Source organism: Buteo buteo, chromosome 18 (genome assembly GCF_964188355.1).
Source record: "Buteo buteo chromosome 18, bButBut1.hap1.1, whole genome shotgun sequence".
NCBI classification, from domain to species: domain Eukaryota; kingdom Metazoa; phylum Chordata; class Aves; order Accipitriformes; family Accipitridae; genus Buteo; species Buteo buteo.
In genome coordinates, this window is record NC_134188.1 from 8,777,619 (window position 1) to 8,802,291 (window position 24,673).

The 24,673-nt window shown below is 38.6% G+C and overlaps 1 protein-coding gene across 3 annotated transcripts in view; it reads right to left on the reverse strand.

Moving 5' to 3' along the window:
* MPHOSPH8 (M-phase phosphoprotein 8) overlaps window positions 1-24,673 on the reverse strand; it is a 28,106-nt gene that overhangs the window by 2,381 nt on the left and 1,052 nt on the right. The window contains exons 2-13 of one of the 3 annotated variants that reach the window (XM_075049958.1): window positions 20,011-20,166; window positions 18,252-19,106; window positions 14,140-14,236; window positions 12,731-12,979; window positions 12,153-12,278; window positions 11,978-12,066; window positions 10,622-10,762; window positions 9,749-9,835; window positions 7,691-7,845; window positions 3,032-3,186; window positions 1,560-1,687; window positions 786-869 (exon numbers count right to left, since the gene is read on the reverse strand). In XM_075049958.1, the coding sequence (XP_074906059.1) occupies window positions 786-869; window positions 1,560-1,687; window positions 3,032-3,186; window positions 7,691-7,845; window positions 9,749-9,835; window positions 10,622-10,762; window positions 11,978-12,066; window positions 12,153-12,278; window positions 12,731-12,979; window positions 14,140-14,236; window positions 18,252-19,106; window positions 20,011-20,166 (2,322 nt within the window). The other 2 variants (XM_075049959.1, XM_075049960.1) reach the window with 2 other exon arrangements.

Here is a 24,673-nt window from a genome sequence, read left to right on the forward strand (position 1 = left end):
GACTGAGAAAGAAAAAAAGGAATTTACAATCTGTGTTTAATAAAAATCAGTTTACAGTAGCCCTACTGAAATACAAATGGCTTGTAAAAGGACTCAAGTAGAATACTACTGCATTAGGTGTTGTTTGAACAAGCCCCAAATTTGAATTAGACAGATACATACATATACTTCCATTTGAATACGAGTTCTATTTTTTTCCCTCAAAAAAAAAAGTGCACAATAAAAAAAGTTTTAAATCTGAAGATCTAGAAAATTTACTGGTGTGTCTTCCAAGGATAGAATAAATGCTACCAGAACAGGATCTGTTATTCATCTTGCAACATGTAGTGGGACTATTGCCCAAACCACCTGGAAAATACAACAGACTACACAGACTATTTAAAAGCAGACTACATACCCTAGTAAATACTTCCAAGTTCTCCTAAACATGCATGCAAAAACATCTGTACGCAAAAAATGACTGACACTCCATGTATCTGTTCGTCATCAAATTCACAATACAGATGGGGAAAATTTTAGCTGTAACATTACTTTATCCTGGTGCATGAATTATTCTGACTGCAGCATAAAAACATCTAATTGTGACAGAACTATCGCCTTTGGCAACGTTCCTAAGTTCTAGCAATGTCACAGGATGGAACTGTAACTGATGGGAACCGGGATGAGGAGACAGTGGTTAAGTTCTTAGTTTTACATTTGCAACATACTACTAGAGCATTTAGACTATGGAACAGTTATTGTACAACCAATTAACATGCACATTTAACTTTGAGAACATTTTGTACCTTGGCAGTAGGAGCTTCTGCCAACCGTATAAAAAGCTTGTTAAGGCCTGCAGTAGGGCTGAAGGAATAAATAAAGTGACTGTCCTAAAAGAGAAAAGACAATGGACAAAGTTAATGGCAGGATATGGCTGAAATTCTAAACAATTGGACTAATAGAACATGACACTTTCACTATGCATTTCTGAAAGAAGGTTGTGTGTACTGCAAAGAACCTTTGGTGCAACCACAAAACAAAAGGGCTTGAAAATTGTGTGAAGTGACGCATTTAATAGATTAAAAAAACAAAATAAAAAATTAATCATTAGAAATACGAGGTAGATTGTTAAAACAAGTATTTAAGAACTTACTTCGGTCAAAAATTTGAGAGGCTAGGTGAATTTGAGAAGTGAAACACCTTTAAATTTAGAATTCTTGCCTGCCTGCTCAAACCCTCAGTTCTGAAGACACAGAAGGATTGAGGTTGGAGGGGACCTCTCAGGGTCATCTGGTCCAACCCCCTGCTCAAGCAGGGCCACCTAGAAGCAGGTTGTCCAGCACTATGTCCTTGCCTTTTAAGTCATAAATTTTTATGGAGTCTAGTACACACAAGGTTTGTAGTTCTCTCCATATACAAAGAATAACTAAGTTTCATTTAAAAAAACCCCTATTGTGCTAAAAAAAATGCTTAAATCACAATACTCAAAATCCAAATTAAGGCACTAAGATTTTCCAGGCTGCTCCATAAAGACTTTATAAAGCAGTTTTACAGTCAATCAGTAATATGAAAAGATTTACCAAAAATACAGGGAGCTGGAATTTGTCATTTAAAACCACAGCTTGTACACTGCATGGTCCACAGAGACGAGCAATGACTTCTTTACCAAAGAAATTTGAATGGAAAACAAAGAGAAGAATTCCAGATCCTGAAAGGGACAGTAATTCAGTCACATGAATTTGAAATTACATCCATTAGTTAGAAGAACTACATACACTGAACCTTTGAAGACAGTTAGGTACAAATATATATAAAAATATAAATATTATATAGTATATATTAAACTCCAATAGAGTATCAAAGCAACATGCAGAAATCCCATCTCCCAAGCCAGTGGATCCCAGCACAGAACACAACTGACTTGGTCACTAAGTTAAGGTCTTTTTAGCAGCAGAAATAATTTTATGTGGCTATTGAAAAGGAAAGCAAAATGGATACAGCAATCCTCGGTACGGTTCACCTCTGTGGTTTACGTTTACCTAAAGAGATCTATGGAATGAATCTAGTTTGGGTTGTCTGTTCTCTTGGTAAGGACAGCTGAGCCCAGTCAATTATAGATCTTTATGAACTGCACTGGAATTCAATAAGTAATAATCTTCAAATACCCACAAATGCCTCATTTTAATACAGAAACTTAGATAAGGTTTCTTAATTCTATAAAGGATACCTAATCAAGAACTGGAAGACTTCTATTACAACTCTTAACAACCAGAAAACCAGGCAGACACAACCACTTTCAATCTTAATTTAAGTAGTACTCCACAGTCACATTAATGTTTTATTTCAAAAAAAATCAGTATCAGTGGATATTTCCCTGATATACTCAAAAGGTGAATAAAAATGGCTCAACTAAGCCAAGCATCAGAGATTAGTATCTGGATTCCTGCAAGAATGAAGAAACATTCCCAAGTATCTTGGGAATTTGATTCCCAGCTTTTTCAAAGGGTTTGTGGGCAAAACAGAGTTGATTGATGCTGCCTTCTTTTTTGTAGTATTTCTATCATGATAGTGCTGTGACTATACTTCAGGACTCCAGTGCGTTAGGTACTGTCTACAAAACAAGATGACCCAATAGGGTATTTTCTAAGTATGCTCTTAGATTAAGGTTTTTCCAAACAATTAATTCTAAGGTAAACCACTCCTTTTCTATAACACCTGTCACTAGGCTAATGTAACCCTCACAAAACTAACGTAACCCGTGAACATAAGAAAGAAGCTGTGTATGTGGCAATAAAAAAAGCTCTTAAAAAAAAAGAAAGGATACACACAAACCCCACCCACAACGCATCAAAATATCGCTGCTCTCCCCATGCTCCATAATCAGTGCACCCTTAATGTAGTGTACTGCAATAAGCAATACAGAAATAATTTCGCATAGCAGATACTTTCAAGACATACTTAAAAGGCAGTTTCTCAATGCACTGTTCTACCTTTGGTTTTTTGTATTTTTTTTTAAGAAATAAAAAATCCACCACCACAGCAAACCCCCTACCTTCTGGAACATTTTGTGGGGGTTTATAGTTAAAATCCGTAGAAAAGTCTGGCCCTTCACAGAGACGATGACACGCAATTGGAAAGACTGGCTCCAGTAAAGCAAGACGAGCTTCAAAATAATCCCTGATGGTATCTTCTGCTACTCTTGAGAGCCTGAAAGACCAAACAAGTGAGGCTTATGCTTCACATAGTAAAATTACTTTACCAGAGACACAGACTAGTGAGGGCTGATGCAAAAAAGGATTCCAGATCACCTTTTTAGGTGCCCGATTTTCAGCAGTGAATGCCTTCATCACTAGCATTTATGCACAGATGAACTCCAGGTCCCAATACTTTGTTAATAAAACATTTTATCAGCAATCTGTTTGTGAAATTCATCTATAGGGTTCACAAAAATAAAAATCCGAGACAAATGCACTGCAGCAGATTAAAAAAAAAATTCCAACTAGCCACATATTTTGAAGGCTCTTTATGTAGAAAGACATCCCCAAAACATCAATATGAACCTAGTGGCTGAACAGAAACAGGCAACCACTTCTCCAGCATGGCCGATTTATCAACCTGACTGCAAGTACAATGTAAAAATACACAAATAAGTCACTGTATAATTTTACTGGCAGTACTATTGGAAATATGCAGTTCCCAGTTAAACTCTACTAATAATGCAGTGAAAAAGTAGCCACACTACCATTAAACAGTCAAATTGGGGTTTTTTGTTTGTTTTTTTTGGGCTGGGGAGGTGGAAGAAGCATTTGTTTTAAGCAAGCAGCCTAGCCTTCAAAGAGAGACCACATTAACCAACAGTATTTGGCACCTTTACAAGCAGGTTACTAAGTAATCCTCTTCAGAAAGCCATTTTGACACAAATGGGTTTTAAACGCTTTTACAAGGTAAAGGTCCTGACTCTCTCAACTTTATAGCTTTGTCAGCTATTATTCAGAGCACAATTCCTCTCTGTGCTAGCTGAGATTACCATCTGCGGAATCTAAAACTTAAGTGTTTGATCGGAAAGAAACCACAAGAATTGCCATACCAGAGCAAGCCCAGAAGCCCATCTAGCCTAGCTTCCAGATGCTAGACAAAGCCATATTAAATATGGGAAATTAAACAGTTGTCTTTTTTTGGTACACTCTCCTAGTTTCCAGCAATCTCATTTAGAGGCATCCAAAACTAGAAACTGCAGCCAAATCACACCTCTTCTTAGATGTACTTAATCCCTTCTAAAATCCCATGCATCTGTGACCACAACATTCTGCAACGAGATCTGTAATTCAGTTTTTCTGTGCAAAAATATTCCTCCATTTCAAACCTATCACTAAATCATTTAACAGGATGGCCTGTAGAACCTGCCTCGTGGCTTTGGGTTATTTTCTGTTGTTTCCTGATTTTATTTTAAATCTTGACCTTTTGATCTGTCCCAAGTGACTTATATCACTATCCTACAGAATCTCTATCCTACAGAAGCTACTTCAGATGACCATCATCTTTACTTTCCCTTTTTGCTTCATCTGTTTTTGAAACAAAGTAACTGGAATGGCACATGCCATTTAAGGCATTTGGACACCATGGATTTACATTTTATTTTCAGCTCCACTACTACTATATTATCTTCCTTTTTGATTGACAAGAAGCACTGAACTGGTATTTTCAGGTAATGAGTCTAGAAGCTCCCTCAATTGGCAAGAGCTGTGTTACTCCCTGTATTAATTCACATTACTACAGTGATACCCCATGGACATCACTTTGCATTTATCAATATTTAATTTCAACTGCCCTTTCACTGGCAAAATTACATGTTCGAGATTTTCCAAAACTCATTACTGAGATTAGCCAAAAGTGAGGTGGCAGATTTTGAATAGGAAACAAACTGGAAAAGGCATCAAACAGTGAATGAGTGACAAAGTTTCAATACACTGAACAGCAGGTACCAGATCACTTTTATCTGCGTGCTTGCTGTTGCCTTCAAAATCTTAACTCACAAGCCATGATTTCCTTCTCTCGGGAAGAATCAGCATACTCCATTTATCCACTTCAACTGCCCCTGCTCACTTTAATAAGTTTTCTATCTTTGAAAAATTATTATTAGTTTTTGTGCTTTTAGCACTTTTTTTTTTTCCATTTAGCGTGCTGTAAGAAAACATTCTTTATAGCTTCTATCTGCTCAGTGATCTACACTACCTCAGACAAGCTTTACAGTGCATTAAGAATACTGACATTACAATACTTCCCTCCCAGTATGAAACTGGATCAGAACACGTTAGTTCAGCAAAAATCAGTCTAGTTGGAAGCCAGTCACTACTGGTGTATCCCCAGGGTCAATACTGGGTCCATTCCTGTTTAACATCTTCATGAATGACCTGGATGATGGGGCACAGCGTACCCTCAGCCAGTTTGCAGATGACACTGAACTGGGAGGAATGGCTGATACACCAGAGGGTGGTGCTGGCATCCAGAGGGACCTCAGCAGGCTGGAGAAATGGGCCAACAGGAACCTCATTAAGTTCAACAAAGAGAAGTGCCAAGTCCTGCACCTGGGGAGGAACATGCTGGGAGTCACCCGCTGCAAAGCAGCTTGGCAGAAAAAGACCTGGTGGACAGCAGGCTGAACATGAGCCAGCAATGTGCCCTTGCTGAAAAGGCGGCCAATGGTATCCTAAGCTGCATTAGGCAAAGTATTGCCAGCAGGTCAAGGGAAGGGATCCTTCCCCTCTACTTACCACTGGTGAGACCACACCTGGAGTGCTATGTCCAGTTCCAGGCTCCTTGCTACAAGGGAGACACGGACATACTGGAGAGAGTTCAATGAAGGGCCACAAAGACAATGAAGGGACTGGAGCATCTGACATATGAAGAAAGGCTGAGAAAGGTGGGACAGTTCAGCCTGGAGAAGAGAAGGCTTAGGGGGATCTTATCAATATGTATATATTAATAAACACCTGAAGTGAGGGCGCAAAGAAGACGGAGCCAGGCTCTTCTCACTGGTGCCCAGTGACAGACCAGGGGGCTACAGGCACAAACTGAAACACAGGAGGTTCGCTCAGATCATCAGGAATTGCATTTTTACTGTGAGGGGATGGAGCACTGGCACAGGTTGCCCAGGGAGGTTAAGAGGTCTCCATCCTTAGAGATACTCGGATGCTGTCTAGACACAGTCCTGGGCAACTGGCTCTAGGTGCCCCTGCTTGAGTAGGGGGGTTGGACAAGATGACCTCCAGAGGTCCCTTCCAACCTCAACCTTCTGTGTTGCTGTGATTCTGTAATTTCATAACCGAGTTCCTTTAGAATTCATAGGCAAGTACAACCTTGCGCTGGAAATGTTATTTATTTCTGTTTTACTGGTTTGCACTACAACAGTTTTTACCCAACATTTCACTTTGCAAATGTTCCACAAATTTCTCTGCCTTACAGAAGGACCCCCTTAACCTCCATTGTGACCACTGCTACAATGATCATATGGAAGCGTTTACTTATAGGTCTTAGTTTTCAGACTTAGTATGCTTAAATTTAGTATTTAATAATGTTCTAAAGGAAAGAGCACCCCTAACTATTTAAAATAGAGTAAGAATATTGGTAGTACTACAGCACATATCAGCAACCATTACAAGACAGTTTTTATCAACATAGATTTACAATGTTAGCTGATGGAAAACACAAGAGATCAGAGACAGAAAACAGCCACGGCTTTCTAAACACTAAAACAGTAGAACAGAATGAGCTTGGACTGCAAACTACTTGATAGATTGTCATACATTATATAGATAAATCATTAGGATAAAATCATCATAAAACAATAAAAGGACCTTGCACAGAGACAGTGTTCTTCTAGCACTAGCTATGCATACATGGCAAAATCTCACCTGCTGTAGAAGGTGTGAGACCCTCCTTGAGTCTTCTCCAAGTTTAAGAGGTTGCTGATTATGATTTTTTTAAGAGATTGCTGGTTATGATTTTCTGCCTTGATAGGTTAACTGTCAGTATTCGTCCAAATCGGTATTTAAAAGACTTTGCTCCTTCTCTTTATATTTTGTCTCTATTTAGCATCCATATTCATCAGCTCAGTGTATTTTTACATGACCATATGACATGAACTCTTCACATACTACATAGGCTGCATTGCTCTTTAGTCATTCTGTTGCACAATGAAGATTTTTATTTCCATCATTTACTGGCATGAAAGCTTTACCCCTGGCACTCTCAGCTCACAGCTGATGGTTAAGGGTCCAACAACACCCTAACTACCTGCACTGACTATTTATGGTGGTTTTTTTGGTGTTCTTTTGTTTGTTTCTATTTTTTTAATGCTTTTTAGCAAGGTATTTTATTTGGCATGCCCTAATAAGAGTTTACATTCAACTGTCCAGTGCTTACACACTTTTTAGTTTTCCCAATTGCTGTATTTCTAGTTTAAGGAATCTTTCACTTCTAGTAATTCCTTTTTCCTCCTTTCAATCTTTTTACTCAGTGTTTAAGCAAGTGTCTGCTAGTTCTGTTAGCTCACGTCATTTTCATTTCACATGATTTATTAGTTAGCTTTCTGCCCAAATGAGATGTTTTCTTTCCTGAAATGTCCCCCTCTTCCCCCGACTTAAACCAAAATTATGACATGCCTAGTATCGCAAACGTCACCAGAACAGACTTCAAAGTACAGTTTACTCACGTTTCCAAATGACTCTTGAGCTGCTCATACACCAGTACGTTATTACATTGTTTAGCAAAATGCAGCGCACTGTTCTGATGCTTTGACAAAATGTTACAGTCTGCTCCGCTTTCAATCATAAGCCGCACTATATCAGAATTCCCTCTTTTACAAGCCTGTGCAGAAAGTGAGAAGATGGAAGGATGGACAATGATGACAAATACCCCGTTAGAAGAGAGCATAACATTGGAGTAAGCAGAACTGCAGAAATTAATTAAAATCCAAAATTAGTTACAATTCAGAAAACAAGTTTAGGTATTTGTTCTGCGAATGCTAACACAACTAGAAACTCAGGATCACACTCCATAAATATTTTATCTTTACCCAGGCAACACTACACACCTGATCCCAGAGAAGCAGCAACACTCAGGATTACCAAGTGGACTTAATTAGAAAAAAATAAATAGATAAAACAAACCCCCCAAATTCTGTGAAAACATCCAATCTGCTGGAGTTCAGTAACTGTAAACTTGCAATTGTTTACCTGAATATGTGTTTCTGCAGAAGTATTCAGAATGACTAAATTAACGCTTCAAACTGTCTGTTTCTAGGAATCTCAGTTCAAATGGTAGTTCAGGTGTGCAGTAAATTAACAGAATTTGCCCGAAATTGTTATTTAGCTATGTTAGACAGTTACTGTTATTAATTGCTTAAGCGCCCAAGGCTGCTCACTGTTACTTAACAGCAAGAATTTCAGGGCATGTCAACCAAAGACTTGACCAAAGTACAGGAAAGTCTAAAGAAAGCTTTACTTTGAAGAAAGCAAACACATGCTCTTGGTCGCTTGTTTTCAAATACTTCGACAAATTAGGGAAAGGCACAAGATATGGAAATTTCTATCTTCATGAGGCCTTTCAGAAGTTACCGTCTGAAACTTGTCTCAGCTCCGAACTTTGATTTGTGCTTTCAATCTTCCATAACTAAACCTACCTGTACCTGTCCTCCCTGCAACAAACAACCCATAAAAATCGACCTTTTTTTTTTTTTCTCTTGAAAAGTATGATCGAACTCTTAAGGTTAAATAAAAATGACTCGATAAACACATTTACATGTTCATCCACACATGGCTAGACTTGTTCCAGAAAGTTACTGGAAATTAAGAACCTATTCTTTGTATCTGCACAGCAAAACAAATACCCATAATAAGTGACTGTAGGCTGCCAATTAGTATGTACAGCTGTGTATCAAACAATAATAAAACCTTTAAAAACAATAAAGGTCAAAACTGAGGTTCATGGAGGTAGCCAAATTATGAAGAGAATTTGGACTGAAGTGGCTGAGGAAACAAGTGTGTTACCATTTTCTTTACAGAAAAAAGTGAACTCCCCACACTTGTTAAGCCTTGCAGAGGATAGAAGAGAAACAGTACCACGTTGTCTTGTTCAGAAAAGCTTTTGTAACCTCTTCTGCCAACAAACTGCCTTAAACAGCCTACATACAAATACAGCAAGTTTATCAGGAATGGGAGCTTTGGTGAAATTATTTGATATAAACAAACAAAAAAAATTAAGAGGAGCACAGACTGTTCTAAGGGTCTTAGAATAAAAATAAGTAATTAAAAATTTCCTTTGTGATGGGGGGGGAGTAAAGGTGCAAAACAAGCATTGAGAAGGAGACTGCAAACCAGTTATTTTATTTCCATCCTGCAACGAAACTACAGAAGTCAATCACAGCAACACTCAAGTGCAAGATTCTCCTTTCTGGAATTTTCCTCTTCCTGATGACAACCAGATTATCTCAGTCTTAAGACCACATCTGCATTTCTTTGAGCCAAATAATGGAAGAGGATGATGAGCCACATTTAGCACTGTATGTTGATGGCATCTGCATTTATTGTTTAGATATAACAGTACATTAAAAAAATGGATTAAAACACTGCCTAGAATAACAAAGAATAGCGTTTGTATTTCAGATATAGTACATGTTCCCTAAATCAACTCTACAGATATGCTTTTATGTTTTATTACTTTGCCAAAAGTATTTACTATTATACCATGTCAGGACAAACACTGGATTTACCTTCATTAAAGCAGTTTCACCACTGCTCTGCTGCATGTTCACATATGCCCCAGCTTCCAGAAGAATAGCTACTGTTGTTAGAAAATTCTGGAAAAAACCACAAAAACCACAAGACAAGCAAGTAGAAAATAGTCTGGTTTTGTTTCAGAATATAAAGTGACACTTATTTAAAATCCATCAGTAAAATCCAAAGCACGAGGCATGATACAATTAACAATGTTCTCTCCCATGGCTAATAAAGAGCAATTCAGACTCAGGCAAGTAGATAGCCATGAGTATTTACAATTCTTACTTTTTAAAAATCTTGCAATAGTGAACAGCACAGGAAGAAAACGGTATGTTTGCATTAATCACCAAACTGGAATCAAGCTGCCTTTTGGCCTTGTACCTACCGTACATGGGAAAACACATGAACCAACTTGAACAAGAGTGCATCCATGAAACATCCTCTAACTTACTAGTCCGGTTGGTCTTAGTTTGAGAAGAGCTTGCCTCCATCTCCCAACTCTCAATTAGTAAACCCTGCCTAATCAGAGATTTGGTCTCAAGTTTGGATCCTGTGTAGCCAGAGATCATAACTAGCAATTCTAACACAAGAACTTCAGTCCCTATGACAGAGAAATTCAGAGGTATCCTTTACATCCACTTTCCCTCTAGTTAGCCCTATGATATTCTCCGTTCAAGGCAGGGTTTGTGACCATAATTTATTTACACTACAGTAACCACAGCTGCTGAAATTATGCAGTTAAGGCCACCCTGCTATATCCTGCAAACTACTTTTCAGGCATCATCCAAGGGAAAAAAAATTGTGTACCACTTTTAAACGTAAGTAAAAGAGCCAATAACCACAAATATGACAATAACCAAGCCAACCTTTTCAGCTGCGTGTATCAATGCAGTTGTTCCATTTTTCTGTCTACCATTAACTTTAGCTCCTTTCCTGATTAGGACCCGGAGAAGGTCATCGTGCCCACCAGCAGCAGCAAGCATTACCAGGGTCATTCCACTTGAGTCCTGCAACAAGAATCATTGCCATTAAAAAAAAAATAAAACAAAAAAAAAAACCAACAAAAAAAAACCCCAAAAAACCCAACAAAATAACCCACAAAAATGAAATACTTTAAGATAAATCAAAGTTGCAAGACAAAAATTGCAAGTGCGTCAAGAGGTTTCACAAAAATTCCCCTCCCTGGTAGAAGAATTCACATATACATGGCTGCCAGATACCGATAAACTATCACCTCCTACTTCTCTTGTCCACAGGCCTCACACTCCAGCTCCATAATCTGCAAAACCCGTAACATTCCAAGGACCACAACAAGAAGGAAGTAAAACAGAATGAGCCAGGAAGAAAGGCAGCAAGGTATTTGAGGGTGGGGAAGACAGCAAGACAGTGGAAAAAGAAATCAGCCACCACTAGAGGAAAACCAAAACTGCTCAAGTCAGCTGCTACCATAACGCTGCTTTTGGATTTTATCAGAGTATAAGTATGAAAAGACTTCTGTGAGTGGCCAGTCTCCTCACTCATTCTTGCATTTATCCACCAGACACTATAATTCAAAGAACACATCCTTGCCTCAGTAGTTCATTTGGCATCTTTTCTACTATGCTACAGAAGTCTTAGCATTATGTATAGTTCTCAAAATGCTACATAATAACAACTACACAAGCTCACCAGTGAAAATACTGACGTCAGATTTTAAGCCTCAAAAATGGAACTGTAGTACTATTTAACAGGAAAATAGATCCTTGAAAGAAAAAAACAGTAAGAACACAGCTGATGAAGATCTGGCAGAAAACTAATTATTCATGGAGTGAAGTGGTCCCAGTCTGTCAAACAGAACATTCTTTTTTTTTTTTTTTTTTTTTCCCCACATACAGATGGTTTACATAGTTTAGCCACTTGACCTGATGGGTATCATCATTTCTTACCCCATGTAAAGGTCTAAATTTAATATTCAGTTAAATCCAGTGGGTGAATCTGCTGCAAATCCAGCTACTGGGATGCTTCCATCAAACTGTACTTCTATCAAACTTTATTTTTTCTTTGGAAGAAATGGATAACAAATATTGAAGCCTCAACTTCTGTACTCCCTTTTCTCACTTTGTGCTTTTCTTCCCCAAGGTGAGATAGAAATCTACTAGCGAGAGGGGAAAACTTTTCCAGTAATCCAAATTTGTACTCTTCCCTCCTGCCTCCCTCCAATACTTCTATTGCAGAAAAATTACCTCTTGATCCAGATTATATTCCTCGTTTGAAGAAAGTGCCATCTTTACTGTCATATAATCTCCACTTTTAACAGCATCCCTCAGGAGAGCTAGAAAATAAATTCAATGCAGTTATAGGATATTTCACTTTGAAACGCCAGCTAAGAAATGTGCTTTCCTCCCAGCAACTACTCACTACTTGATATTGGTTCTGTTGACACATGATTCTCATCTTCTCCATCAAGATGCTTCTGAAAGTCTTCTAGTGTCAGCCATTCTAACTGCATGTCCATACCCAAACTCAAGACTTGTTGCTTGCCATCTATCAAGTGTTTGATTTTATGGAAGAAAAAAACAAATAAGTAAAGTAAGTAATAAGTAACTTATAAATTTCCAAACCATTCATTGCTTGCCATTGCTTCAATGATCAGCAGCTTAACATACTACTACTTCTCATTCAAGTAGACTCTGGAAGTCAACATGGAATGGTTCCAAACAATGAAGGCTACATTACAAACGGATATAAAATGCTTTTACTTGAAACAAATTGTTCATTTGTTGTAATAAATTAGGCTGAAGTGATAAGAGATGGTGAACACTCCATTACTGTAATAGCAGAAGCACATGGAAAGGTTATCAGTGAGTTTCAAAAGAAAACATTATTTCAGCCTCCTGCAGAGCCAAGAATTGGAGCACTAAAAGATGCAAGCACGAATGGAGAAAATATTAACTGCCAGTGCTCAACTTCCCCCTGCATTTGTTTCTACTGCTCACCAGAGTTCTCCATTTGACACACATCCACTACTTCTCGATCCCCTTCTGCAGCAATGTAAGTCCATGTGTCTGTTTCATCTCTTACGTTCCTCCTTTCCTTGTATACCTTGCTGTCTTTTGATTTTAATTCTTCTATGAATTTATATTCTAGCGAAGATTCTTCTCTTTTGCAGTTATTCTCAGAATATTCACTTTTTTCTTCTGAAGCTACATTAAACAAGTCAAATGCACTTTTGATGTCCTTAAAGCCTAGAATATTAAGACAGTTACCAAGAGTGACTACTTGAGCCACTAAAGACTATTACGTAACAAAGTTTAAGTGAGTGACCAGAGACCATTTAGAAAAGATCTGTTCTCTTTCTGTAAGTTAATCACTGCTGAAGCGTAGGAGCAAGCTTAACAACATAAACCAAAAATCGCGGCGAGCTAGTTCACCTCCAGCTACCCTGGCAAGTCTGAGTTCTGACTGCTTTCAACATGATACCATCTTCTTTTTAAGAAATGTAGTTTAGAATTATGTGTAAATTACTACTTTGAAAACATGGTTCAGTATCTGTGATGAACAAAGGACACATACTATGTAAGGAACAATAATTAACCATTCTCTTACTATTTTTCTTGAGCATTGCAAACACCTATGCTACTTTCAGTGAAAGATGTTTCTCTAGCAACAGCTATTCAAGGCATCATAGCTCCTCCTATATCCATTCATGATTATCAAAGGTGGAGTTACCTAGTTTTCCTCAGTTCATCCTCATCATAGTAGTGAGGGAATTTATCCTGAATAAAATCATCCAAAATTTCACTGAGATCAAGAGTGGTAACATCAACATTCTATTATACTATTAAGAATAGAAATACAACCTAGGCATTTTTCTTCATATATCAAATCATCCAGTTCTGGTGATATTTTAAGGGTTGTATAATACAACTCATCATTGTGGCTAAAGCAAGAGGCAAGAAGTTTGTCTGATGGGAACCTCTACTAGTTTTTCTAAACATACAAAGTGTGTATTCATAGTATCACCAAAACACTTCTGGAAATAGCCAATAGTTGGATGAATTCCTTTCAAAAAAAATACAAAAAAAAAAAAAAAAAAGACCGTTACATGCCACAGAAGCATAGCTGACAATATTAAATGAAAAACAGCAAAATTTTGACTTGTCTACAAAAACATTAAGAGATTTCTATATACTTCCATGCTTCATACATGAAAGTACACACAGCATTCTCATGAAGCATATATTAACAAAGCCATTAAACAGCAGACTTTTGCTTCCTAAAACAAAAGCAGAAATTCTTGTTTCTGGTATGTGTTACAAAACTATACAATATCCACTCTCGTAAAAATAAGAGGAGAATGTCCTGAAGGGTCTTCCCTTCTCTCTTTTAAGCAGTTAGCACTTACTTTTTAGGCCCTTTTGTTCTTTTCTGCTCTTTTCTTCTTTTTCAGACTCTTTTTTTTGAGATTTTTCTTTTGTTTCAGTTTTCTTTACTTCTTTCTCCTGATATTGAGAACAATGGTCAAATTAAAGTGGTAGGGAAAAAAAGGAAAATAAACCTTTCACCACTCCAATGATAAAATAAAATTACTACTACTGAAACCTGTATATAACAGACTTGTGGACATTCCTAAGAAAAGAATTAAACAGGCAAGTCAGGAGTTAGGTCTGTAAAGGCTTCTTCCGTAAGAGAAGTGGTGTTATTTCCAAAATAAAACAAATTCAATTCAGATTTTTACTGCATTCCAGCCATGCAAGGTGCTTTATGGCATGAGATGCAGATAGGCCAAAACCAGCATTCTGAAGGAAATTCAAATGATGAACTTTTCATTTGTTCCAAATACCAAACCTGAACAGAATGTAATTATTTCAAAGTATTTACCACCTTTGCAGCACCATATTCAAAGCAGTTATGATAGCACTGACTTGAACCTTAACTGAGAAAACTTGAAATTGGTATACAGAAGGTTCCAAGTTTTCCAATTTACACATACAGAAATGCTATGGCAACAGTAATTTGTGAAAAACAGACACTAAGAAAAATCCACCCAAACCCACCGTATCCACACATAAGACTGAGCTTAGCAATATCCAGTATCACAGAAGAAACGTGTGGTAGATGTAGATATATAATCAAATTCACCAAAATAGAATTCAACTGCCTCCACCAAAGGTTGCCTTTCTCCTCCTGTAACCCTCTCTCTCTCCATTCAGCCAGAAAATTCCAAACTGCAGAGTAGGGAGGACAAGACTCCTTGGCATGGCTTTCTATCAGCCCCTGACACTAACCTGGTACATGGCATAGCACTGGCTTTCTGAAAAAACTGCTCCAAAAGAAGTCCCCACAAGAATTACAGATTGAATTTATCATTAAATGCCACCACTTCTTTGGCATAGGGAAAACTTCAATTATAATAGATTAATTTGGTGTATCATAATGTGTTAGCAGAGCTGAGATATTTAATCATCTTTCTCCCCCCCCTCACTCCCCCCAACAAAACCTCAGCTTTTGATCAGTGACATGATTAACTAGTAGCACAGACAGCTGTTAATCCCAGCAGATGCCCGGTATTTAGGAGGAGATCCATAACTCACTAAAGGGACTACCAGGTATTTGCTACACAGAGAGGCTGTTAAAATCAGTAATCCTGAATTCTATTCCAGATTTCCAATACTGATCAGATGCACAATGTACACTGCACATTTATTTTTGGAGGTAAATCAAATGGAAAGAATGGTTCCACATGCAAACTGACTCCAAACAGAGAATGCTGTATTATAAAATTGACATGACAGTGTTCTGTAATCAGAGCTACATAAGGAAAGACAGGTAGCTGAAACATACACTATGATTTTATTTGAAAAGAATAATCTGCTTGGGCCAACAATTTAGTGAAGCCAAAAGACATCCAGAACTCTCCACCAAACCCACTCATGTAGTAAGTCCACAGCTGCTCTAGAGAATAACTAACCAGTTACCAAAAACATTGTTTAAGCCTCCTAGACTAGAAAAAAGCAAAGACCAGAATGCCTGCCTTGCTTCCTTGGTACCTTGGAGCATGACCTTCCATGGAGCACGACTATGAGAAATGCATACAGACAACTTACTGAGAGTGCTGGCTGAAGAGCCATAAGCAAACCAACTTTCATCTGCTGTTGATTTCTTCATGTTTGAGGTGACAGTATTTTTATACTGCTGGTAAATAAAACAGAATTCCAAAGATTTATGTGATTATCATCACTGATGTCTCTCTTATGAATGCTATAGCCTTGAACTACAAGAAAATACTTGAGTAATAAAGGGCCATACCATTTCAGTTAATTAAATAACTTTTTGAAACTGGGCTATGCCTCATAATTATTGCTTAACCTTGTTTACAAGAGCTTTCACCACTAAGCTCCTGCAAAAACACTATTTTGTGTAGCTCTACTCTGAGATTATGCCACGTAATTCTCTACCCCCAAATCAACTTCCTTATGTTTAAGGTGGCCTACTCCATACATATAACAATCTTAAGCAGAGGACCACCACTGAACCTCCAGAAGAAACTTGCTGCCATGGAATTATGGCCTCAGAAGAAGTGGGACATAATCCAGTAATTATCAAGGTGTTTTGGCTGCAATCCTGTTACAAATCAGAAAGGGATTTCTCTGAGCAGCCAAAGTTTTATAACTGCAAACTGTATTAGAACAGCCTGAAGCAGCTGCAAGAAATTATATTCTTAGAAACATTGCTTTATTTTTTCCATTTTTTTTTTCCTTTACCTTTATCATCCTGCTTTTCTTAAAATACTACTGGAATAATAGGGAAAAATAAATATTCCAGTATTTGCTTAGCTCATTTCTTAGAACAGGTACAGCATTTGTAATTAATATGAAACTAAGCAATTTAGAATTCCTGGGGTGCTTATATAACAAGACAAGCCAGCTGCACAATTATCTGGGAGACTGGGGTTTAGAAGTCATTTCAGCATTCCAATTCTCAGGTAGGTGGTAGCATATGTAGGTATAACAGAGTGGCTGGCTTTTGAGAGAGATCAAGCGTGTGGTTTAGCTCAAAAGTGCACTTCATTGTGCAGTGTTGGATGGATAGTTGCTCAAGACTGAATGTCTTACCACACAAGTAGAAAAAAGTCAAACTGAGACAACTGTTGAAGCTGGAGGGAACAAAGCTAAAAATGTATCGTGGTTTAACCCCAGCCAGCAACTAAGACCCACACAGCCGCTCACTCACCTCCCTTACAGTGGGATGGGGGACAGAATCAGAAGGGTAGAAGTGAGAAAACTCATGGGTTGAGATAAAGACAGTTTAACAGGTAAAGCACTCCTTCCCTCAGCTTTACATGCTGAGCACGGCGTCATATGGTGTGGGACATCCCTTGGGTCAGTTGGGGTCAGCTGTCCTGGCTGTGTCCCCTCCCAACTCCTTGGCCCCCCCAGTCTGCTCGCTGGTGGGGTGGGGTGAGAAGCAGCAAAGCCCTTGGCTCTGTGTAAGCACTGCTCAGCAGGAGCGAAAACATCCCTGTGTTATCAACACTGTTTTCAGCACAAATCTGAAATACAGCCCCATACTAGCTACTACAAAGAAAATTAACTCTATCCCAGTCAAAACTGGCACAAAATGACAGCATGCTTTGGAAGAACAGTAAATTGCATTCTAAGTAAGTACACATAGCAAACAGGAGAAATTCAATACTTTCACATTTAAAGACACCCTTCTCTCCTAAAGTGTTCCCTCCTTTATAGTGTTCAGAATCGAGAAATTTTTCAGTCTCTCCTACACATTGTGCAGTGGGCTATTGTGGTTTAACCCCAGCCAGCAACTAAGCACCATGCAGCTGCTCACTCACTTCCCCCTCACCCAGGGGGATGGGGGAGAGAATCAGAAGGAAAAAGGTAAAACTCATGGGTTGAAATAAGAACAGTTCAATAGAACAGAAAGGAAGAAACTAATAATGATAATAATAACAATAATGACAATATTAATAAAAGGATTGGAATATACAAAACAAGTGATGCACAGTGCAACTGCTCACCACTCGTTGACCAATGCCCAGTTAGTTCCCAAGCAGTGATCCACACCCCCAGGTCAACTCACCCCAGTTTATATACTGGTCAAATGGTCTGGAATACCCCTTTGGCCAGTTTGGGTCAGCTGTCCTGACTGTGTCCCCTCCCAACTTCTTGTGAGCCTCCAGCCTTCTTGCTGGCTGGGCATGCGAAGCTGAAAAATCCTTAATATAAACACTGCTTAGCAACAACTGAAAACATCAGCGTGTTATCAACTTTATTCTCATACTGAATCCAAAACACATTGTACCAGCTACTAGAAAGAAAACTAACTCTATCCCAGCCGAAACCAGAACATAAGCCTTTCTTTAGCTTCATACAGCTCATGAACTTTCCAATTTGTATTTTTCTCTTTGCCATCATGAACGGTAGCCTTTTGAGGTATCTGTACCTCAAAGATGTTTGGTTTAATCCCCAGCCCCCACCCCAATGCCTTAACATTGCTTACCTCCCCAATTGAATCAGTGGACTTGAGCCCTCTTTCATCAGCACTCAATTTCAAACCCTTCTGCACTGGTAAAGGAGCAGGTGACACTTTCTCCAACTCTCCTGGTACCATTTTTACTTTTTCTTGACCTTTTTGCTTTTTGTGCATGCTTTTCCTCTCTAAATAGGTGTCTTGAGTTTCCACTTTTCTACCTTCCTCTTTATAATCTTCAGCTTTCTGAGTTTTTTTCTTCTTTCTTTTAACTTTAACATCAATACTATCATCTTCATTACTTGCTGATCCATCAAGATGCCTATCGGCAATGGAATCTTTTTCAGTAATTTCTTGTTCCAATATCTCTTCTCCACTTATTACCTTTTGCTTCTCGTCTTTGTTTTCAGAATTTAAGTCTGAATTTTCATTATCAGTTCCTTGAGAAAATACATCATCTAGAGTACTTGATTCTGAGTCAAACTGAATATCTCCATGCTTCTCCTTCCGTGACTTTTTATTTTCTTTAGAATCCTCTTTAGATTTTATTTTAAAATCTTTAACTTCTCCCTTCTTTTTCTTGATTTCTTTAGTATCTTCTTTCCTTTGCTTCTTTGGGTCCTTTGAATCCTCCTTGGTTTCTGAAGTCCTTTTTTTTGGTTTTGAATCTAAAACCAAAGTATCTGAGGTATTTTCACATTCTGTTCTGGGTTTTTCTTTGAGTTTTGCAGACTTAGACTTCTTCTTCTTCAGATCATCTGGACTTCTATCCTCTCCATCTTTTGACTTCTTCTTTTTCTTCCTTGGTGAAACATCATCTTTCGTTTCACTTTGCCAGTCACTGTCAGATTCTGCTTCAAATACATCATCATTTAGAGATAGTTTCTAAAAGGTAGGGAAAAAAAGAAAAGATTTATTTCACCATTAAACTGTATCACTTTGGTGTAAACTATACAAAAATGGCAATGGTGGTGGTGCTTGGGAGAAGTAAATTTTTAAACACTTTAATCTTTTTATCACTGCAAACATAATTCCTCATTGCCAAATTGTAAAATTTCTAAATGCAATTCTAGCTCACTTACCTAAATTACATTACTAGCTGCTTGGATGAGAATCAGTACATAAACAAGTGAAGTAAACTAATCAGACATCCAACAACTCCAGAAGAGAACCTAAATCTGAACTATTTTACATCAAAACCGATTAACCTGATTTTGTACAATTTACCTATAGGTTTCCCAGAAGTAGGGTACCAGTTTTCGAAAAAGATTCTTACGCTTCATTTTAAAACTGACTGAGCAGTTAAAAAAAAAAAGCCATATGCTGCCTTCTTGCAATTAATTTTTATATATTCCTATCTTACCAAATTTAATGGTTAACAGGCAAAAATACCAATCTGCTGTAGAAAGCAGGAAGGTAAAATGAACAGTGCCCAGCATCACTGACAAGACAATATACATGTGGGTAGGGAAAGGGGGTTGTTTATGTTGTCAAAAGCAAACTAAAATGACCATACATCATTTATATAGTTCCATTAAAAACTGAAATAAAGTTTAGACGGCTTTAGAGCCTACAAGCAAACTTGTCAATTAACAAAAAAAAAAAATCCCTCACCAGAAAGCAGCAACAAGAGTCAGTTTCACATGAAACAAAACACTTTTAGATAGGAGAGATTCTTTAAGTCTTCTTAATTCCATATCTCAAATGTCTTCCCTTCTCCCTCTCCTCATTAGTAGGGCCTAGATAGGGAATATGTCAGCAGTGCAAGATACTGAAAGGTGAAACACACCTGTATGTCTTTTTTAACAGGTTTAGGCTTATTGTCCACAATTTTTTTTCTGAATTCAAGCAGCACTTCTTTGCAGTCTTCCAAATGAACCTCTGGTTCCCAGGTATCATCATCAGAGGTATATCCTTTCCACCGTACTTTGTAGAGAATTTTACCCTGTAAGAAAAAAACCCCAACATTTAATACAATACAGCATAGTATTGCATCATCTACTTAATACCTGGGGATCTTGGTGCATATATCATTTTGTTTATACAGAAATGAATATAATGGGAGTTCAACCCAATGTTGACGTAAGAATTCTCAGAATTATTTCCATCTGCATCACCTACTGAACTAAGTAGGTTGTAAAATATTTCAGTAGTTGGGAGTGGTTTTTTCCAAAATATTTATAATATCTATTCTGTAAAATCTGTAATATTTCTTCTATAAAAATGTCAAGCTTGAATTGCTTCTCTTTGCTGAAGAAGTTGATATAAAACCATAAGATTTATAATGCATTAACACCATTCACCTAGTTTTATACTGGAATTTATAACTCATGTTAGATTTGTAATCAATGCCATTTTTGATAAACTGAAATACCAACAATTAGAAAAAAAAAACCAACCCAAAACACACAACCCACGAATGAGATGAAGTCAAACCTAGACAAAATCTAAGTGTGTGCATCTCAGTGGAGTTAGTTACAAAGATTTTAAGAGAGTACACACAAAAGCCCTAGACCAACTGTTTCAACAGTATTTAACTTCACTGTAGTATGAAATTGCACCTTTTAGTCTCTACCTTGTTTTTTCACTAGATTAGAAAGTTTTTTACCATTAATTAAAAACCCCCAAAAAACCAAACCCAAAACCCAAACCAACACAAAAGCTTTCCACCAAATGATCTCTTGCCTTTCTCCTAAATAGTCTGAATCCTTATGTTTCTCAAGATGGACTCCTTTTCTTGCTGAGAGGCAAGGCTTATTAGCTTGGAATCAGCATGTTGCTGATATAGCCATACAAGTGGCAACTCAGGGCCTTCTGCTCCTAGCTTAACTGAAAAGCAGAGACATGTCCAATGAAATCAATGCAGTCACCCTTACAGATTAAACCTGCAGTCTCTTTTAACAGATGTATGACAAAAGGTACCACCAAACTTCAGAAAATCCATTGTCCACATAAAAAAAGCAAATAATGAATGCGAGGCAGCATAGCCATTCCTGAACTTAAAAAAAGAACTATTAGCAAATGTACGAAGGAAAGCACCTTTGCAGAAGCAAAATAATAGTATCTCTTTCTTTCAGAAATAGATTGATAATGCTCTGAAAGATCCTACACTGCTCAACAAGCCTGGAGAAGGAAAGCTTCAAAAGAACTGCCACATGACACTTACTATTAAATGTATTTAAATCCATAAATTTACATTTTTGCCTGAGTACCATTAACCTTTGACCAAGTGTATATATATGCCATTAAACTTTAGCAATCAACTCTACTTACAATCTTCCGTATTTTGCTTCATTGACATATAAATAAATAGCCTATATTCAGATACATTAGTGTTAATACTTCTCCTCTTATAATTTAGCTTAACCATATACTCGATTTAGGAATTAGTTTTCAAAATCATGTTCACATGTCTCTCTTTCCTTCTTCTAATGGGGTTACACATGAAATAAATGACTAGTAACTTCTTACTACAGTCACAGAATAATTTAGGTCATAAGGGATCTCCAGAACTAAGTAGTAAAATGCCCTGCTCAAAGCAGGACCAACTAGATCAGGCTGCTCAGAAATCTGTGCAGTCAAGTGTACCTATTCAGATTTCCCTGCATGCCAGCTTGTGTTCACTGCCTCTCTCATCCTTTCACTGTGCGCCTCTGAGAAGGATCTGACTCTGTCCTCTCTACATCCTCCCATTAAGCAGATATACATACCCCTATGATTTGATTCTTCTCTTCTTATGGCAGAGCAAACCCAGCTCCCTAAAATGTTTCCATAACCCTTCACTCCAGTATGTCCACGTGTCTTCTGTCCTGGAGAGCTCAGAACTTGACACCATACTCCAGATGCATCTCAGCAGCGCTCAGAAGAGAGGAAGAAGCATCTCCCTTGATCTGCTGGCTACACTCTTGGATGCTGTTGGCCACCTTTGCTGCAAGAACTGCTGACTCATGTTCAACTTCCTTGTCTGTGGGGACTCCCAGCTCCTTTCCCACAAATCTGCTTCCTAGCCAGCTGGCCTCTCACCTGTCTGGTGGTACAGGGTTATGCCATTTCAGATGCAGGAGTTCAGCTAGCTGCATAGTTACAGCCCTGTAACTCGGGTACAAAATGAGTTAGAATTCCTTTTTTAATTAATTGAAAAAGTTGGATAAAATAAAGTCTAATGCATATGTAAGACTATTTGGCTGTCGAATGACTCTACATCCAGTACATGGAAAGTGATAAAAAAAATGCAGTGTAAGTGAAGACAGGAGATTGAGCATCATACTGAAGATACATACACAGCCTCACACTCATCTGTTGACATTATTTTACTCAACATTGTTATTTCTTTCCTCTGTATCACTTACAAATAATAGAACAGTTCCAAGCATTTTTATACTGCTGTAGCCTCTACAAGAACTATTGATGGGCTAGAACCAACTCCTGTGGAAAGGGGTATCACCATGTCATTAAAGAGCAGAGTTAAGGTTACCCATTTCCACTGGGAAATGTCATGATTTGCATTGGAGCCTCTTGTTCTAGTATAATTGTAGTGCAGTATGAAAGGCTTTCTAGATATATTGAGAGGAAACATTTCCAAATTTTTATTGCTTGCTCTCTTAAGTTGGACATGTTAATGTTTTGTTTATCAGCAGGTCTAACTCCCCAGCCCAATCCCATCCCAGGAGTGCTGCCTCTCATGCTACCACTACTACCAGCTCCAGCAACATCAAGAGTGTGAATGAAAAGAGCTTCTCTGTGCAGTGCTCTCCAGGTCTCCCACTTCTGCAACTGTGATACAGGAACACACCAACTGGCCTTATGCTGTGCTGGACAGTGCTGGCTTGCTGTATCTGCTTCGACTTTGTATCAGACTTGGAAATCCGCAAGCTGGGAACCACTAGTCTAAAGCAGACTACATAAAAGACTCCACTGAATGTAACACACAGCTTTTTCCAGCCATTCTGGAAGTTAGGACTGGGTGCAAGTATCTGTCTTGCCCTGTATTTCTGAAGCACAGGAGCACAATCCCAGTCGAAGAGCTTGAAAGGTGAAAGGTGACCTGACACAACTGGAGCCCATGCTACAAAGCTACAACCAACACATACTGGGTAAGGCAAACACATACAGTAAAGCTAATTGCACTGACCCAGCCTAGAAACATCAAGTGCATACAGCTCAGAACCTGCTGCAGAATGGGCTGCTCAGAGGAGAATCATAGAAAGAGGGGGCATACCACACCAGCACATGCCAATGACATTTTTAAGACATGGTACTTGATGTATTCTGGTACTCTTTAGAAGTATGTGCAATGGTATGACCCCCTTCCGCCCCACCATCAGTATACAGATTTTAGGTTCCATCACTGGTGGGGGTGGGGTGTCCTCTTGGTTTTAAGCCTGACTTATTATTTTGGCCAACACTTAATACAGGCAAAGCTATAATACTGTATTACCTCGAAAGCAAAACATTCTTAAGCCATCAAGATATTACAGCCAAAATACAACCTAAGCACGATAGCATCACAAATATCTAAGAAATTCTTGATCTGAAGGTTCTCTAGCCTAAGGGTTTGAAAACCCTGATGTTTTACACTGAACAGGCAGAATTCTATACTATCCTGTACCTGACTGAAGCCTAAAATAAAACCCATAAATTAGTTAAAATAAACAATTTTCAGACACAAAATAATTTAAAAAAAAAAAGTTGTGTTAATTATTCTTTGTAGTTGAGGTTTAGGAAATTTTCGAACTTCAACCAGTCTAGACTGCTTTCAAAGAAGGGAAAGTATGCTATTTCTGTCTAAACAAAGCAAAGATCACTACAGCTAGTCATTTTAATTGGCAGAGGTCTCTCTTACATTAAGGGGTCTTCACAGATTTTATATGCCAGTAAACAGTCTCACTAAACATACCTTGAAACCACCTCCAAGTTTTCATTATATTCAATCCTGCCCATTTCTGCACTCAAAACACTACTGCAGTCCAGCCATAAGAGCAGAGTAGTTTAACAATGCAGAAAAAAAAACGTTAGTAGAGATACTCCAGACTTAGTCCCTTTAGCCAAAGCTGAAAGATACAAAAAGCTTCCTTGCAAAATTAGGCACAACGGGTTTTAAACGGCAATAATAACGGATCTACTATGTTTGCATGCCTCTCGCCCAAGTATAAAAGAATCGCGCAGGAAAATCCGCCTCGACAGCAGCCTCTGCCTGTGCAGCCTGCACAGCCTGCGCGCACAGAAAGCGAGGGAAGAGCAGGAGGCGACCCAGCGCTCTCAGGCCCGCCCCGCCGCCGCCGCGCCGTTCACCGCCGCTCCCGACTGCCGTTCTGCCGCGCACCTCCTCGGGGAGCGGGGCGAAACCCGACCCCAGGGCAGCCGCCGGCCCCAGTCAGGGGGCGGCCGGGCTGCCCGCCAGCCGCCCCGCCGCCACACGGCGCGGCAGCCTCCCCGAAGGACCCGCCGCCGCC